Source organism: Danio aesculapii, chromosome 2 (genome assembly GCF_903798145.1).
Source record: "Danio aesculapii chromosome 2, fDanAes4.1, whole genome shotgun sequence".
Lineage (NCBI taxonomy): Eukaryota > Metazoa > Chordata > Actinopteri > Cypriniformes > Danionidae > Danio > Danio aesculapii.
Window position 1 is genome coordinate 51007854 of NC_079436.1, and position 20759 is coordinate 51028612.

Consider the following 20759-nt stretch of genomic DNA (forward strand, 5'->3'; position numbering starts at 1 on the left):
AAGTGTGCGGTTTACCATCGCTAAACAGAAAATGCAAAATTGTGGTATATTGAAACTCCAACTTCTATTGGTTGGAAAGACATATAGCTCCGCCCCAAAATGTGTGTCTTTAGAGTATAATTGTAGCCCGCCCATTTTTTCAGCTTCTGGAAGTATTTTTCCCATTCAGTTTTCAGTAGGGGTGGTTCAGTGGTTACCACTGTCGCCTCACAGCAAGAAGGTCACCGGTTTGAGTCTCGGCTAGGCTGGTTGATATTTCTGTGTGGAGTTTGTGCATGTTCTCCCCGTGTTGGCGTTGGTTTCCTCCACAGTCCAAACACATGCGCTATAGGTGAATTGAAAAAACTTGAAAAAACTGTTGGCCATAGTGTGTGAATGAGTGTGAGTGGGTGTTTCCCAGTGCTGGGTTGCAGCTGGAAAGGCATCCGCTGCGTAAAACATATGCCAGAATAGTTGGAGGTTCATTTCGCTGTGGCAACCTCTGAAATAGAGACTAAACTGAAGGAAAATGAATGAATGAATTTTCCCCATAGGGATTTTGCATTTTAAGTCATGACTAGAATAATATTACAAACTTTGATTTTGATGCAAGTAACTATATTAAAATTGTACAAAAATGTACACTACTGTACTTTAATGAGGGAAATAACTACAATCCCATGATGCATGATGTTATGCTGTGCTCACACCAGACACGGAATGCATGAATAACCTATTTGCACGTAAATAGACGTGTGAACATTTTGAGTAAACTCGTTTCATTCGCACGTCAAATTCACGTCACAATAGATGCAGATTCACTTATTGGGCAGGGCATCTGTCTGCTGGTGACTGTAGCTTCATTATGAAATGGCTAACATGGAATTTTATTGAGAGAGTAGCTGTGCTTTATATGCTTTAGGAAAGCTGAAAAACAACATATATTCGTTCAGCGCCTTGGATGATGGAGGCTTTCAGCAGTGCTTCAGACTGAGCCAAGCCAGTTTGATAAGCTGTTGTCGAGTGTTGGCAAAATGATTTCGCCTCGGGACACCAACATCAGATGCTACGTCATAATCACGCCCCTACAAGAGCAAGCTACTGATTGGTTAATGCGGTGCAAATGTCCACTAAAGTTTAGATTTTCCAACTCGAGCGATTCGCGTAAAACGAAAGATATGCATGTTAAGCACGACAAACTTGCAAAACGCTCAACTCGCGCCGCTTCATTCACACGAATCGTGTCATTTGCACATATCGCACTGCAGGATGTCTATTCGTGTCTTTGTATTGACTTAACATTTAAATCACTTGCTCTTAACACTTCATCCGCGCCTGGTGTGAACGCACCATAAGCGACAATTTCTAAATAAAAAATGTTGAATATAATTGGATATAGCGTAATCTTAAATCTCTTAACATATCTTTTGTTTTTAGTGCAAAATGTGGTTATGTGAAAATATTGCTCACTGCTACTCTCTGATTGGTTAGATTTGTCTGCACAGAGTCATGGGTAATGTAGTTTATCTATTGGGTTTAACAAAAGCTGTACTACTGTACTTAAATAAAGAACTACAATCCCATGATGCATGATGTTAAAAACAAATTCTAAATAAAAAATGCTAGTCATACAGAATGTAAGTGGATATAGATTTGTCTGCAGAGCATCATGGGTAATGTAGTTGTTGCTGAATTCCGATATTAAGCTAACATCGGATAGGCTATAACAGAATGCATATAATATATATATATATATATATATATATATATATATATATATATATATATATATATATATATATATATATATATATATACATACATACATACATACATACATACACGCACACACACACGCACACACACACACACACACACACACACACACACACACACACGCACACACACACACACACATACATACATACACACATATATATATATATATATACACACATGTTAAATGAATGGATTTTTTACTTCCAGAACCTGACAGTTGTGCTTTATTGGTGATTATGGTTCAGTTAAAATTAATATAATAACAATCTTATATTTATTACACGGTAATAACGGTAAGATATTTGAAGCAGGATTTTGCATAAAATGTAAACACTGTGTTGTGTTTTTTGTTTGGTGCTGTGTATAAATATGAACACCTGTTTGTTTGAGACTCACTAACAAGGTCATTAGCTCGACCAATAACATCAGTTTGGGGCGGGGCTATTGGTTGTCAACCAATAGCACCCGAGGAGAGACACTTCCGCTATAAATATTTGCTTACCGGTGTTGACACTGTATATTTGTTTGACATTTCTCAGTTTTCTTATAGTAATTATTTTTCAAACTGTAAATATTAATGATCACGAACAAGCTCTCGGTTATAGTGCAATTGTCTGTAGAAATAAATCGTGAACTCCTAACGGAGCGTCATAACAGAGGTGTTTCTTGGACTGTGTCTTTTACATTGAGGTAAAGTTGGTTTTATATTCGACTTTCTACTTCTTAATATAATGTTAAACGTATCTCAGCAAGGAAATCATATTAGCAGCCAATGACTATTAAAGTCCAACATTGTTCACGGTCAGATGAATAGTGCTAATGTTGTTTTGAAGTCACTTACATGTGATTTCAGACTGAATAGTCAAAGTACCATGGTAAACAATAGAGAGCATGTCACAAGTTGTCACTAAACGAATGTGTGATTATACAAGTAATTTTACCTCAATTGACTTTACAGCTTCAGTTTGTGTTTCTGGATGTAGTAAAGTGAGGGCTGAGCTCTCTCTGTAACTCTCTAGATATATCTGCATGAAAACAAACAAACAAACAAAAAAAGAGACAGACTTTGCTGCTTTCTATATGTTCTTGACACCAGCCGTCATTCTGAGCAAGTGCACTCAGAAGGGAACGACCATGTCTCAAAACTGTACCAGACGTGTTCATTGTGATTGTAACGCATCTGCCTGCCAGTAGATGGCGCTTTTGTTTGTATATTTGAGCACGAATGTGGAGGATTGTGGGAGATTGAATTTGTCTGGGTCTGCTGTGTTTCATTGTGTTTTTGAGATGCCTTCATATCGTGGACTCAGTCTTGTCTATCTGAATGTAACACCCAGACTACAACTGTATTGTGCATTCAGCTGCTGTTTAAAGGCTCTCTGCTTTCTCTTCTGCTTTGATGTAGAGATGATGTCCATGTTTGACCTGTGAACATTTTTTGTATGTGTCTGAATTCCATTCTTGACAAACAACTCTTCAATTTGTGGAACTCATGCAGTTTTTTTTACATGTGTATTTTGTGTGTGTGTGTGGGGGAGAGAGAGAGATAGTGAGAGAGAAATAGTAGGTTACAGTATTAACATCTATCTATCTGTCTGTCTGTCTATCTATCTATGTATTAATATATATATATTAACAGAGAATGGTCAGAAAAAAAAAATATCCAGTGAGCGGCAGTTCTGTGGGCGCAAATGCCTTGTTGATGCCAGAGGTCAGAGGGCAATGGCCAGACTGGTTACAGCTGACAGAAAGGCAACAGTAACTCAAATAACGACTCGACAACCGAGGTATGCAGAAGTGCATCTCTAAACACACAACACGTCCAACCTTGATGTAAATGGGCTACAACAGCAGAAGACCACACCGGGTGCCACTCCTGTCAGATGAGAACAGGAAACAGAGGCCTCAATTCACACAGGCTCACCAAAATTGGACAATAGAAGATTGGAAAATCGTTGCCTGGTCTGATGAGTCTTGATTTCTACTGCGTCATTCAGATGGTAGGGTCAGAATTTGGCATCAACAACATGAAGGCATGGATCCATCCTGCCTTGAATCAATGGTTCAGGCTGCTGGTGGTGGTGTAATGGTGTGGGGGATATTTTCTTGGCACACTTTGGGCCCACTAGTACCAATTGAGCTTTGCGTCAACACCACCTGAGTATTGTTGCTGACCATGTCCATCCCTTTAAAATCACAGTGTACCCATCTTCTGATGGCTACTTCCAGCAGGATAACACGTCATGTCATTAAGTTTCTTGAACATGACAATGACTTCACTGTACTCAAATGACCTCCACAGTCACCAGATCTCAATCCAATAGAGCACCTTAGGGATGTGGTGAAACTGGAGATTCACATCATGGATGTGCAGCCGACAAATCTGCAGAAACTGCGTGATGCTATCATGTCAATATGGACCAAAATCTCTGAGGAATGTTTCCAGTACCTTGTTGAATCAGTGCCACGAAGTATTAAGGCAGTTCTGAAGGCAAATGAGGGTACTAGTAAGGTGTACCTAATATAGTGGCTGGTGAGTAAATGGTTTGCAATTAACTGCAATGTTCAAAATCTTGGCAGCAACAGTAACTTTCATAATTTTCCTGTTTAATTCAACAAGAAGACAAAGGTGTAAGGGAGGAATTTAGTTTAACATACACATAAAACACATTTATTATTAGTATTATTATTATTATTATTATTATTAGATAGTCCAAAAAAATGTAAAATAATTCAAACAGGGCTACTGTAATTAGAATTGTAATAAGAATAATAACAAATTTAATAATTTATTTAATATTTTATGATAGTTTTTAATAATTTAATCATTAGAATTGCAATAATGTAAATAAAAATGACTGCTCTGCTGTAATTTGTGTTTTGCAACAGAAAACAGAAGTACAAAGTTAAAGCTTCAGTAGAATAGCTTTGACAGCCGGTATAAAACTTGATGCATGTACACCTCATAAATGAAATATTAGAAACGTCCAGCTGTGATTTGGTATAATACATATTTAATACAAAGCAAAAACATCGTAAAAACAGTATGAAAGAAATCTAAATCACCTGTCAGAATCTTTAAAAGAAGAACAAAGTGAATAATTCAAATGACACATACAGTGCAGCACAATGCAACTTTTACAACTGTAAACACTGTTTTCTGTGTAGTGTGAGCCTTTACAAGTACTGATTAAAACATTTAATCAGGGCTTGTTTTTATTTATCTAACAAATTTTACATTAATTTTACAGTCAGTGTTGAAGTGTTATTGGTATTCAACTGATGTACTTGATATAAATATGTACTTGATATATATTAATGCATCCTGCAAAAAAAAACTTCTAAAAAATTTATATATATATATATATATATATATATATATATTTTTTTTTTCACAACAGTTCTGTCTGGTTCTCGAATCTGATTGGCTGATAGCCGTGCCATATTCTGCAAAATCAGCACTTGTACAGCCTCTTCACTCTAGTGTATTACTCCGCCCACTTGGAGTGACAGCAATAGACTCACAACAGTTTGACAAATATTGCAGCAGTTGGACAACATAATGTACTTTTTGAGGCTTTTTTTATGCGAGAATGTAGTTGTTTAGATTGCAACTATACAGTTTATTTATAAGGATAATGCCTATTTTAAATATTTATAATATTGAGATACAGCGCCTCGGCAGCCATTAGCCTGTCATTAAGTAGAGCAAAAACGGTTGACGTTCTGCCACAAGATGGCGACAGAGACTGCAAAATACATCCTTAGGGAAGGAAAAACTCAGCAAAAAAATTCATATATATATATATGTGTGTGTGTGTGTGTATGTATGCATATATATATATATATATATATATATATATATATATATATATATATATATAGATATAGATATAGATATATATATATATATATATATATATATATATATATATATATATATAGATATATATATATATATATAGATATATAGATATATATATATATATATATAGATATATAGATATATAGATATATAGATATATATATATATATAGATATATAGATATATAGATATATATATATATATATATATATATATATATATATATATATATATATATATATAGATAGATATATATATATATATATATATATATATATAGATATATATATATATATATGAAATAATTAATTTTATTCTGCAGGATGCATTATTCAAAGTACCATTACTAAAACATTTACTTCACATAAATGCTGTTCTTATTAACTTCCTATTCATCATCAAAGCATCAACATTACAGACTTTTAGCAGTGTACCTTAAAAAGAAACCAATGAAAGAGATGTTGATTAATATGCTGCAAAGAATTTGTGTGATTATATTTCTGTCAGTGTTCAGAATATTAATGTCATGTCTTGTTCTTTGAATATGTGTGATACTTTTAGTTGCAGTAAATAATTAAACTGTGTATAATTAGGAAAATACTTTGAAATTTCATAAAATAATTTATAAAATAGTTTACTGTATACAGCTGTGAATAAACTGAAACCACTGACACTGAAAGTCTCACATATTATAAATTGTGTGTCTGTTCCCATGATAAAATAAAATAAAATATGATATGGTGGCTAAAAAGCACTGGCATATGAGAAATGTCTAACCTGAGAATTGATGCATCTTCAGTACCATCAGCAATAACAAATATTGGTCATCAGAAATTAAATATTAGTTATTACTTTGTGGTTTACCACATGTATAGAAAGTTTAAAGGCGTAGTTTATCCGAAAATAAAATTGTTCACTATTTACTCACAATCATGTGATTCCAAACCTATTTTTTTCTCCATTGAACAAAATAAGGTTCTGAAGAATAGACATTAGCTAGTGGGGAAAAAATAATGGCTACTGGTTTGTAATATTCTTCAGAACATGTTCTGTTCAACAAACTCTAAAAATTGCCTGGTTGTTTAACCCAACATTGGGTCAAACATACATGGACAAACTCAAAAAAATGTAATTCAAATTGAATTGTAAACAATTAAGTAAACTTTGGGATTGTCCATAATTGACCCAATGTTGGGTTAGGATAAAATAACCCTGCAAGTAGACATACACCAGATATCGCATACGAACCGTAAGCATGCGTCAATACCGCTGCCACATTCGTACAGTGCTCCCAGGACAAATCTCACTCAACCGCACTAGTCAAGACTAAAGCCAATCTGAAGATGCTGGACTTTTGCGCAGTATCCGGGTGTAGTAACTAGCAAACAAAGCATACCGGCAGAACATTTCATAGGTAAGATTTCGTTTTTTTTACGTTTTTGTATGTTATGAACTCTTGTGCTATACAAGTAACGTTATCAATGATAATACAGGCCTATGCTAGTTTTGTTGAATCAAATTAGCAAACAATGTAAATGAAATATGAAAACGACGCTGCGGTGGCAGAAACTTGTATTGATATTGGCTAAATGAAGCCAAAAACGGCTAGTTTTTGAAGTAACTTATAAGAGTGCCTGATAGCATAACAGTCTCTGCGCCTAATATGCATACTGTCCACCCTAAATTATTCAATATTACAGATATTAAATACCGTTTGGATGAGAAAGGTGGATGTGCACATTGAGACGCAGGGATATCGATTGCTCAAACATGAATCGCTCATGACGGAGATTCCTTCACAAACAAATCGCTCCCTCTGTTAAAATGAGAAGTTTCAGGACATGGATTCGATCAAATTTAACAGGGAGGGAGGATAATACATTTCCATGCACACAAACACATGCTGTTTGTCCGTGCTGTCACTTATCCATCGATGTAGAAAAGTGATGTAAAATTATAGTTAAAATATATTTTTTTAATTGCGTACTGACCACCAAGAAAACTTCAGGGGCCCGTTTCAGAAAGGAGGTTGAGTGAAAACTATTTTATTATTAATAATATTTTTAATATAGAGTATTTTAACCCTAAAATGGGAGAAACTCTGGGTTTTCCATTTCAAAATGGCAGGTTTGTCAAACTGGAGAAAGCAGGGTAAGTCAAGCCTGTTTCTGAAAGAGAGGTAACTTTAACTCAGAGTCAGTTACCGTGGTAACGTACTCTGTGAACCTAACCTGGTCAGGGTCAGGTTTTATTCTCTAAACTCAGAGTTTCTGTCAGTCTCCTCCCCTTTTTTAAAGACGAAGCTGTATTTCTCGCCAACCCCTTACGTTTCCACCCATTTTAATGCTCATTTTGTATGTGCGCATAGAAAAATAATAATGGAAACGTCATGATGCCCATAACTTTTGAAAATGCGCATAAAAAACATGCGCATAACTGAGAAGCTAACTAAACTTTTATTCGATAAGAAAAGATGTGCATAAACTACAATGGAAACACTTTTACTGAACAAATTCCAGTATGTGCATTAAAAAAGGTTTGTTATAAGAGATCATATGATGATGAAAATGTGTGTGAATGGACAAACCAGCAGGCTGAGCACACTGTAACACATCTTAAATGTTAGTTTGGTCATTCTAACACGCCTTAACCATTTCAGTATTATTATATTATAATATCGTTCATTGTGTCAGCATTGTCCTCTGAGGGGCAAGTACATTTATTAAATAAAGAGAAGATTGATGCAGCTTCTCATACTGCAGTAAATTCAGTTTTTACTGTTGATATTTGGCGCCAGTTAATCAGGAAGTGACGATTTTGTTTTGTTTGACTCGCTGGATGGAAACGCTTTTTTTGCACATAATTTAACATTTTTAAATGGAAACATAGCTATTGCCTACATTTCAGTCACACAAAGAACTAAGTCACGTACGAGAATGGCTTGTCCTTTTTTAGTGAACGATTAGCTTAAATTCACTGACCTTTGAGTCGACATGTGCTGTAACTAGATTAACAGGATTATTATTCGTTCTAAAAACTATTGTATAGTTCTGCTTACATTCTAAATGTCACATCAACCTCCATCACTTGATCAATAATAGAGGCAGACACACAAGTGCACTTTTAAATCTATTAAAACTGATCAACGTGTATAAAAGTGGGAACGTCTGTAAAATTTTTCTAAACGTCACACATAACATTACTTATTTTATTATCCTTAAATTTTATACTTATTAAAATACTTTAAATGTAAAATTACGCATTAACTTGAGCAGTTATGTTTTCACGCTAACTGTCTCTGTTTCACTGATGCAGTGGTGTTGCTTTTTTAAATATATGGTCATATTTGCTATAACTTTGCATGAGCACATCAAGTTCAGCTGGATAAAGAAATGCTGATGTCTTTTTTTTTCAGATGTTGCCATGGTCACTCGTAATGCCTTTTTATAGTTGCGGTGTGCGCGCTTAACTCTGAGTTGGTCTACTCAAAGTTGCTTGACCTAACTCAGATCAGCTGTTCTGAAACCGAAAGTTTTTAATCAATCGGTAAATAAACTCAGAGTTAAAGTTTAAACTCAGAGTTGGTTGAACCTCCTTACTGAAACAGGCCGCAGATCATAAATATATGCATATATGTGTATATTTCTATGCCTCCGAATGGCCAGTCCTCCACAGCACCTCGGTCTCACACTCATTTCAAAGGAGCGCTACCCTGTACTACAATGGCAGCTCCATTGACGCATTCCTTACAATAGACAACAACAGCGTAGGCCAGGGGTGTCCAAACTCAATCCTGGAGGTGTCCTGGGGGCCGTTTCATAAAAGTCGCTTAGAAAAGCGGGGATTAATGTCAAAAACCTGACTTCAATAAGCCCAACTAAACGTTCACCCTTAAATTAATTCCATAACAGCAAGCTGAAGATCATTTGATCTAACTAATCTGAGTTCAGTTTAAATAATCTAGATAACTGCTTGTGCATGTTACTGTCGTGAACCCTGAAGGTCGAGCACAGATGCATCGATTATGTTGTGTGCTACTACTACGAGAACTGAAAGAGCTCTGAAAAGAGACACAGCTATGTTCACAGCGAGTGAGCCGCATTTGATTTTAAAGATCATTTGATTATTATGTTTTTAATTTGAACATAATAAACATAAACTACAGCTTGCAACAAAGCAAGAGGGAAGGCTGACAGGATATTGTAGATTTTAAAATATACGCCACTATTTAGCCCTATTAACTTTAATTGAATATCGGTCACAATACCTTTAAATTGTACTAGCGCGAATGAGAGCAAGAGAGAGAATGCGCGCTTACTGCCAATTGTTGCTTGCAAGGAAAAGTTTTAATGCATTGATTGCAGACTAACTGTAACATACAAAATGTGCTTAACCTAAGCTACAAAGAGCCGTGGATTTTTAACTTGCTCTGGAAAACGTTGCAAATTGCTGCTTTCCCTTAAACACATGTGTTTCTTGCAGCTCGTGGGAAAACATCTTTATATTAAAGTGCTCGGCCTGGATCCATCTCCCGATTATTCACTCAGGGTTTACAGTTTTAAAGTAATTCTTTAAGAAATGTAGCCTACTTCATTATGTCAGTCAGTGCTTTCTTAATATTATTTTCTTTATTAAATCTTTACCAAAATAAGCCTGGCTTTTCTTTAAGCTTGGTTTATGGAACAGGCCCCTGGAGAGTTTAGCTCCAACTCTAATCAAACACACTTGAATCAGCTAATCAAGCTTCCTAGATATACTAGAAACGTCCTGGCAGGTGTGTTAAAGCAAGTTGGAGCTAAACTCTGCAGGACACTGGCCATCCAGGAGTGAGTTTGGACACTCCCGACGAGGGCGACATCTAATTTAAATATCTATGGCAAGTAGAGAGTAAGTGATTCGTTTTTTGTTAATCCCTTTCACACTTAAGGGGGAATGAAGATGTATTTTTTTATATATTATAATTATTCTCATTTACCACAATCAAAAATACAATCACCCGCTTCAAATGTCAATCAGGCCTTCGCCAATCAAATGAAACTGCACTTCTCAATGTCTGCAAATCCATAATTCTATTAGCAACAAGACTTTGATCTTGGTCAATTCCTCTGTTTTGAACATCTTTGACCCTCCAGAACGTCAGTCGTCATCAAGCACTTCTCAAAGTTTTTAAAGATTCCATTATAATGTCTTATAATCCAGGAGGTGTGTTCATACCGCCGTGATGTGTCCATTACAGACGTCACTGTGCGGATGCGCGCTCTCATGCATCATGATCTGAGTTACAGTGACACGACGCTTTTTACACGGGCTCAGGTGGGTTTGTGTTTGCCACGTCCATAATCTGCGCTTCAGCTCGGCCTGGACCTGAAAGAGAAAGAAACAGATCCTATGGGCTATATGCACAGGGACTTTTCATTTTCAGCCAGGCAGCCCAAGGATTTCCGGTGGTCTTACCATTACAAGATTGTCCTATTTAAGATCTGATATCTTTAAAAATCAGTGATCTTCACTGCCTGTTAGATACCTTCACTGCCTACTGACGCCGCTAGTGGTTACAACGGTCTTTCATTTCATTTTACGCTTGAACAACTAAATGAATGCTTAAGTCTGTTTAACTGAATGTATTGTAATTACTTTACAACATCGATGCTGTAAATACAACCTTGTGAAATTCAAAGTAGTCACATTAAGCTTTAACCGGAAGCTTATCATTGGCTATAAAACTCTAGCTGTGCATATAGCCCATACATGTATGTAAAATGTTCATATTTAGTGGAGACATTTATGGTGGGGGGGGGGGGGGGTTTCTTACTACATCAATAATTACTATTTTCCCATTACTGTGAGGTGTAGTTTTAGGGTAGTTATGAATACAACACACTGTAATGGGTTGTTTAATAAATATTATAAATAATTCTCCTGGCCTGAGCTGTATCTCTTAGTTACAGCTATTCAGCATGGATGAATCTAAAGATTTCTTTAACAGTGTCACTAACATCATCAAAAACCCCAACACCGAAATAGAGAGACCAAATATACGTCTTATGGAGCAGGTAAGATGTAGTGTCGTTAAAATCAGTTATGAATAGCCTGATAAAAAACTTTGATACTTTGAAAACATTGAAAATAATAGCTAACGTTAGTCGCGTAATATAGCGATGGAAATTAACTTGTCATGGCTGTTAAAAGATGCAAAATGGGCTATTTTAAGATGCAAAATATGCTCTGCCTCTGGTTCTACGCTGTTTCTATGCTACAAACTCAGCACCATGGGAAGTAGGGCGTTCTCTTTCCATGCCCCCAAACTGTGGAATGCTCTTCCCACTAATATAGGGAATGCTGGTTCACTGGACTGTTTTAGAAAGCTACTTAAAACTCATCTTTTTAGGACTGTTTTTAATGTAATCTTTTATTCTTACTGTGTTTTTTACTGTATTTCTTATTGTTTAACTGTGCTTTGTTGTTTTTACTATCTTGTAAGCGTTTTGGGTTTTAAAAAAGCGCGTTATAAATAAAATATATTATTATTATTATTATTATTATTATTATTATTATTATTATTATTATTATTATTATTATTATTATTATTATTATTATTATTTTAAGGTTTTGCAAACCAAGTAACTACATGCTAATTTTTCTGAAACATTTTCGGTATAAAATTCAGTTGTTGTTTCTTCCACTTTAAAACTTTGCAGCATGATCTTTTCTTTATTTACAGATGACGCAAACATACACAGGGGAAGGATGAAAGATTCCAGGGAAATCCTTCTTGACTCGGTATGTAACTGGGCTTGCTGTAGTGAATTGGATGGTTGTTTTTTTTTGAGAAGATGTGCGGTTTTAGGGGATTTAGCTAGTGACTAATCACTACTCATAAAGTTACTGTGTAGTTTTGAATTACATGGAATGTATTACACAGCTTTTGCCCAGATTTACACATCATTCTGGATGCTTCTGAGTGCAATTTAATGAAAGTCAACCGGTCTGCACGTTTCTGTTAACCCAAATTCACAGGAAATCATGTAATCTATGATGTGCACAGAGTCCTTTTTTGGGGATTCAGATTATGACTCTATCCTGATCTATTAACATTGACAGGCTAAATGTATTCAAATTAACCAAAAATGTATATATATATAAAGTGGAAGTCAGAATTATTAGCCCCCTGTTTATTTTTCCCCCAATTTCTGTTTAACGGAGAGAAGATTTTTTTCAACACATTTCTAATCATAATAGTTATAATAACTCATTTCTAATAACTGATTTATTTTATCTTTGCCCTGATGGCAGTAAATAATATTTGACAAGATATTTTTTCAAGACACTTCTATACAGCTTAAAGTGACATTTAAAGGCTTAACTAGGTTAATTAGGTTAACTAGGCAGGTTAGGGTAATTAGGCAAGTTATTGTATAACGATGGTTTGTTCTGTAGACTATCAAAACAAAAATTAGCTTAAAAGGGCTAATAATTTTGTCCCTAAAATAATTTTTAAAATATTAAAAACTGCTTTTATTCAAAGCCGAAATAAAACTTTGCTCTGTTAAACATCATTGAGGAATTATTTTAAAAGAAAAGAAAAATTCAAAGGGGGGCTAATAATTCTGACTTTTACTATTTTAACAATTTGAGCTGCCTTAACTTATTGGGTTTTACAGTACTCAGTTGGTTTGAGTTCTCTTCATTTATCGGGTTTTACTGTGCTCAAATTGCTTCGTGTACTCAAATGGATTAAGTTCACAGTACTCATTATGATTAGTTTTTGAACTTAAATGGTTTGTTGCAAGCGGTTTCCTCAAATGGTTTGAGTTACCTTAACTTTCTGGGTCTTACAGTGTACAAATATATTTAGCAGAAAAATTATATTTCTCAACTAAAGAAGGCTTCATTTATCGAAACAATTGAACAATGAATTTAAAAAAATGAATTACAATATATGGCATTTATAAAATATGGTGTCATTAATTTGAAACATTTTTTTATACATCACGTTTAACATTTAAAAAAAAAAATTCAAAAATAAAACTTTAACTCCAATTTAAAGAATTAAGTTTAATTTCTGTTCTCTACATATGCGTTTATAGCAGTATTGGGTCAAGTAATTAAATTCCTTATTCAATAAGTAAGTTACTTTTCAGACAAAGTAATTATAGAAGTAATTTAGATACAATTTTAATGATGTAATTAGTAATTTTTTTTAATGTGACTTACCCAACGCTGATTCTGAGCTTATAATGAATAAATTAATCATTAATCATTACACCTGACAAAGTAAGTTGTAACTAAATACAGTATAAATAGTATAACTTAATTTAAAGAAAAAAAAAAAAGAAAAATATAGAACTGCAATTGTTTTTATGTTATTTAACAAGCTGACTCCAAGCAGTCATGGCATCAGAAACATTATTATGAATCAAAAAATAATAATAATAATCAGGATTAAAATAATAATGATGCATATAAGTTTTTCTCCACTTAAAGACTAAAAGTCTAGAATGAAGGTCTAGAAGCTAAAAAGAAGGTTAATAGTCCATGCAGTGAAATCAGTTGTCAGTATAAAGCCCTGAAAACTTTAAGGTGTAAGCTTTTTTTTTACTATATATTCTAAAAGTGTAATATACCTTAGTTTTGTGCAATACTCATCTCACACAATTGATGCTATGGATATTCTTTAGATCCATCAAATCACGCAGCTAGTTCAGGTGTGTTATTGCTTTTCTAAGAGATCAGATTTTTGGATTTTCACCCAGTGGGAAAAACACCTTCAGTAAACGGGAGATTTGAGTTTTGACATCTCTCTTATATGATCTGAACCAGTTGACAACTGCATAGCAACCACAAAGGACTCCCCTAGCAACCACATGAAAACATGCAAACATACAGGCAGCAGCATATAAGTGCACTGATTTTTGGATTTTCGGGAATATGCACTGCAAAAGATTTATATTATAGAAATACTTACTTCTCCATTAAGGAAACAGTACAGAAGTGCCACCACAAAGCCCTGGAATAAAAAAATATACAAAATCTCAGGAATGATATCAGACTGTTCCTGCAAACTTAAGCCCTGCTCACACTGTGAGATTTCAGCCACGATTGGGTCGTTTGAGACAAATTTGGGAAATCCTGAAAGATTCCTTAAGTCCAAGGATAAAATCTGTGATCTTTATTTATTAGTTTGACTTGTTCACCGATAGCCGTTAATGGCCGTTGCAATCATATCAGGGTTTCTGCAGGTTTCATCAAGTCAAATTTAAGCCTTTTAAAGACCCTCCTATGACCATTTTAGACGTGTGCAGGGTTAACATTAATGATATTTTCAATGAAATTTTTTCTTTTCTGCTTGCCTCAAAAAAAATGAAATGTAGTTATTTCTTAGCCACATATTTTAACGTGTCAAGAAAATTATATATATTTTATATAACGGAGGCTAGCGAAGTACTATGCAGGTAAACCTCACTCTGTCTTTAGCCGCCTTGTTAATGCAACCGACTCCCATGCGGAAGGTTGCCGATTTCGATCCCAGCTCAGAGCGGGTTGGGTGGTGTAGGTCCGTGGAGTTACATTGGTGCCGTGACCCAGATGGGAGTGAGGTTTAGGGGGGTGAGTGTACTAGAGACCAACTAGTGAAGTATAGTTGAAATATCACTCCTCTGACCTCTAAAGTTGCTCTAGCAACAGAAGCTAGAGACCATGGACTTTAGCCTCCTTGTTAGAGCAATCGACTTCCATGCGGAAGGAAGCTCTAACAAGGAGGCTAAAGACCATGGCCTCTAGCGTCTGTTGCTAGAGCATAGAGGTGTGAACCTACACTGGTCTCACGGTTCGGTTCGGTTATAATTATCATGCCATGGATTCGGTTCAATTCGATATCTTGGTGGATCACGGTGCATTGACGATGCTTTCCATTCACACTTTTATATTTTCTTCACAGCACAGCAATTCTTGTATTATAATGTATAAATATATTTATAATTATATACTATTTGTAATACAATTTTGTCCTTTAAAATAAACAGTGAGATATATAAACTGTACCTTTAAAAACTCAAGTACATGTACAGAACAACATGAGCATTTATAGCAAATAAACAAAATATAAATATCGCGCTCACTTTCTGAGTCCTGTCAAGCGAGTTCTTAAACCCCTATGATTGGTCACGCACTCAACAGAAAGGGCTGTGATTGACTCTTAAGGCCGTCACACACCGGATGCTCCGCTCGGCGCCGCGACACGGCGCGCACATGACAGTTGAAAGTATCGCACACCAGACGTGCATATTCGCATGCTATTTTAAATGAAACTTTTCAGATGGCACTCTGTGGCGTGGCAGAGAAATGAACAGTGTCCTGAGTTGTGGCTGGGTGGCACGGACAGCTGCCGACTTGCGGCGCCGGTGTGTGTACCCTGATATAAATCTATGTTTAGAATTCTGAAATGTATGGCGCTGAGGCGCGGCGCTTCTGGTGTGCGACCTGCTTTACGCGCTGGCGCTGTTCACCTTTGAGTGACACTGATAAACGGCAGCGGAGATGATGATAGATGCGGTGAAGAAAACTTGCTCTGCAGACCTGCGCTGTGTCTGGACCTAGAAGTATCGTTGTAACAGCCGAGAGAAGAGGAAAAGTCACGCCAGCAGGTTAAATGGGCCACAGTGAGAGAGAGAAATAGAGTTTACTTTCATTCTCTCAATCACAGTGAACTAGGGGCTTCTGCTGTTCAGTGTCAATGAAAGACTGTCCAGCAAACACACACGCAGTGAAATTGTGCACAGTCCTGCGTGTTTAAGTAGTTGGAGTGTTGTAAATACCCACGCTCGCCTCCCTCGCCATAGCACATTTAAGATAATTGACATCAGTACACAGTAACCGGTTATGATTATTACTGAACCAATACTGAGTTGTCCGCGTCTGCATCGCAATGCACCGAAGAAACAATTAATTTTGACACCCCTACTAGAGCACCTTTAGAGGTCAGAGGAGTGAGGTTAACCTGCATAGTACTTCATTAGCTGGCCTCCGTTACACTCACCCCCCTAAACCTCACTCCCATCCCAGAAGAGCCCCCACGTGTAATCCACTGGTCCTACTGCACTCAACTCGGTCTGGGCTGGGATTGAACCGTTGATTCTTTGCATGGGAGTCAGTTGCTCTAACAAGGAGGGTAAAGACCATGGCCTCTAGCATCTGTCGCTAGAGCGCCTTTTGAGGTCAGAGGCATGAGGTTTATCTGCATAGCACTTCGCTAGCTGGCCTCCCTTACATTTATAGTTGTATACACTTTTTTCAACATAATTTTTTTTTTTGTTTTAATGACAAGTTTTACATTGTTAAATTTGTATTTTTTATGAGACAATTACATGAATAATCAAAAATGTATGTCTGTTGACTTTTGATCTAAATGGATTGAGTAAATAACTCCTATTTAACCTAATGCATTTCTGTTATAAAACCTTAAGTTTCATGCCTATTTATAAATGCTATGTCTATTCCCCCTTGCTTCTTTAAATAGTTTTTGTCTAGAAGATAATGTAAAGTAATATGTTTGCTCTATTATTATCATGAAGTACTTTGCAATTGTTTTTCCCTGTTGCAATTGTCTTTCCCTTACTGGGGAATTTAATTTAGAGAAATTGCTGTAAAAATGTCTAACAGTGGTTGTAAATTGTATGTCTTTGCAATATAAAAACTTAAATATTAAAAAGAGGTTTTGTCTGCCCGACCAGGTTGCTTTATTTGGAGAGAGGAAAATTTAAGACCTGTTTAAAATTATTTACCTACAACACTTTTTAAGGCCTAAAATTTTGTTTTCGGAAATTTAAGACATTTTAAGGCTGTAAGAAAAAAAGATGAGAACGTCTTGAAGAAAAAAGTTCAAAAAGTTGAAGTCAAAAAGTTTTATTCCAGAATAGTACACTTTAAAACCTGCAGATACAATATTGTACCTTAATCAAAGGTATAAATCTGATCCATAAAGGTACAACTACAGTAACAAGACACTTTGTACCTTAACAGTGTCAAAAATGCTTACCAAACATTTATTTAAAATGCCTTAAATGTTTAGTCTACAATACCAATAGTTTTATGTTTTACCAATTGTTTTGTATTATTATATTATAGAACTTAATAATTAATGTTTATGAGTTAACATATGCTTTTAAATGATTCATCTTTTAATAAGGAAATGATTCATTAAATCACTTTGCCTTTCCAGTAATATTTATTTTCATTGATATTGTAATAAAGAAGGAGTTGTTCAACACTTTTGTACCTTTTTTATGAGAACAATGGTGTGCCTTCATTTCAGTATGAAAGGCATTTCACCATAAAAGGCACAGAACAGTATCATAAGAGGTCTTTTCTGTACCATATAAGGTACAATTTTTACAAAAGTACAAAACTGTTCCTCAAAGAACATTATTTGTACCACCGTGTACCTTTTTTGTCCTGAGAGTGTAGTAACAAAGTGTATGGCAATACCCTGGGTTCACCAGAGTCAGAATGAACACTAACAATTCTCCATTCAGACATTTTATACAGTTTCTTCCCATTTGATCATGTTAATAAGGGTTCTCTTTAAATGTTGATTAAGAACAATCCCAAATCTTTTGGTAGACTCACTCAACATGGTTTCTCCTTGAATGTAAATTAGGCATAACAATAAGATGTGTCTCTTCTGTTCCCAGATCTTTGATGGACTTACGAGTGAGAACACTCACCGTTTAAAATAGATGAGGTTAAAAGAATCCCTTTTGATCAACAGATGGTTCTTGATGACTCACTACCTTTTCCATGCTACAGTAAGTGAATTATCACTCCAAAGTCATTATTTAAATACTTTACTTGAGGTACTCTCCTCTCTATGATAATTAAGCTCTTTGTTAAGAAATGAGCATAGAACGCAATTGTGAAAAGACATAGAAGTTGGGTCAAGGCAGACTTAGGCCCAATCCCAGTTCTACCCCTTCGCCCTTCCCCTTACCCCTGAGGGGTAGGGGTGTCCCAATTCTCTTTAGCTTGAAGGCGTAGGGCTAAGGGTAAGGGCTAGATACCCCTTCGAACAGAGATTTTTCAGGACCACACTTGAAACCAAGGGGTAAGATAATTTCCAAGAACACACCAGCCTCAACGGCAGGACAGCTGCACTCAGAAGTAAGGAGATCCACAAATTAGTATTTTTTGTCATTGATCTATAATACCTAATAATAACTCCTGTATAGCAGTCCCACAACATTTTGGCACTTAATAACTCTAAAATACCCTGTCAGAAAAGTCTAGTGGCTGGAAATGGACTTTTTACAGTGTCTGCTATAATCTTAATGTTGTTTTTCTGTGTGTTTACATAGATGAATATGGCCACTGTGTAAATGCACTTATTGCCACATTATATCGTCATGATAACATGATATATGCCAAAAAATAGCACAACTGGAATAACTAAAGCAGTCCCCATTATTGATCTCATATGAAAAGATCCCATTTCTTAGGGGTAAATTTTGAAGCCCTTCCCCTTCACATTCAGTTTCAAGGGCCAATGGGAAGGGGTAGGGGTACAAAAATAGAATTTGGATTGGGCCCTAGTTTTTTTACAAGGCTTTTTAAGACACCGCTCAGACACCTTGCATATTTTCCCTCCAATTAAGTTTAGGCAGAGTCAGAAAATTTCATACACTTTCCTGCATTGTAATTCATCCTCAAACCACAAACCAATAGGAGCTCTATATCGAATACTCTACATCGAAAGTCTTTACATGTTTTATATTTGCGTTTATTTTCTATTGCATTTATATTCCTCCAAAATGTAGATTCTTATTGTTGTTATTTTTGTTACTATTTTAAGGTCACAAGTGGTTACATAAGCATTTCACTGCATATCACACTGTGTATGTGACAAATAAAACACAAATTTTGAATTTGAGCGCTGAACCTGATGAAGCAATCTGCGGGGTAAAGTCAAAACTTTATTTTTCATCTTAGTTTTATTATTGAGGCACGCTGTGTGCAAAAAATTTCCACTACAGATTGTTTGAAATCATTTCGAAACAAGGGATAGTGAAAGTGTCATGAATGGATGACGTCAAACTCTGGATACGTTTTCTTCCATGTTTGGCACATCATCATTGTCATTCAGTCTGACTTTATGATAGCTGAGAAAGTGTGACATGGGAGCTATGTTTGTGTAGTCTGACATGCTACAATCGTTTAGGATTAATCATTTAGGAAAAAAAAAAAAATCACAGTGTGAGTTGGTGTTCCCTCAATTTGTACTACCATGTCAGATTGTCCTACCCATTCAAAAAGTAGTCAGCACATTTTGATGCCGCAATATGCTACCCATCAGATTTTGCTACCAGAAAAATTTTTATTGTGGAGTAGTGTGAAATGAAGCTGTAATATCGCCCTAACCTACCTAATCCCTAACCCCAACCTCAGAACCATTCAAATACAGTGTTGGTAGGATAATCTGATGGGTAGGATAAAATGTCAGGACACCGGGCTTAAAACTGAGCAGATGATAATAATTAATACTAAAAGTGCTTTGAAATGTTTGACATAATCTCAACTGAAACATAAAGGAAGGGTGGGACATAGGGTAGCCCCTCCCCTTTGAAAAAACAGCCAATAGTGTTTAGTTTTTATCACAGCTCTGCTAGCCAGAGTGCTTGAGCTCAAGCGCATCAAATAAGAAGCGAATGAGAAGCGTTGTGAAAGGGCGGGGCATTGCAGATACTAGAGAGCAGCTGATTGGTCGGAAGATTTGATGAGAAACTGACATATGAGTTGACGTCAAAAATAAATCGTTAATCCATTTAGGCGGAAGTGACGAACTGCAAGCGTTTGATGTTTATATCAGGTTTATTTCTTCTAAATGCTAATTTTTTTATCTTAGTAGCACGCTAACTTCTTTAATACTAACATACTGATACTAGCATCCTAAAAGGGTTATTTTAATTCCACAAGACCTTAACGCTGTCTTCTCTTAATAAATGAACTGTTCTGTACCTGGAAGGAGCCCAGGCCGAGTTCGATGTAAAAGCGGATTATTTCTCCAGTGTTTTCTGGCAGGAAGGCGAACAGAGTGTAGTGCATCCCGAACAAAGGAATCAGAAACAGTGTGGACTTGGCCAGTCTC

The 20759-nt window shown here is 35.8% G+C and overlaps 1 protein-coding gene across 1 annotated transcript in view; it reads right to left on the reverse strand.

Annotated features, from left to right (window-relative positions):
• Window positions 1-10831: 10831 nt before the first annotated feature.
• ghrhra (growth hormone releasing hormone receptor a) overlaps window positions 10832-20759 on the reverse strand; it is a 49432-nt gene continuing 39504 nt past the window's right edge. Inside the window, exons 11-13 of the mRNA XM_056445394.1 lie at window positions 20630-20759; window positions 14589-14630; window positions 10832-10987 (exon numbers count right to left, since the gene is read on the reverse strand). Of these exons, the coding sequence (XP_056301369.1) occupies window positions 10832-10987; window positions 14589-14630; window positions 20630-20759 (328 nt within the window). The remainder of the gene's footprint in view (window positions 10988-14588; window positions 14631-20629) is intronic.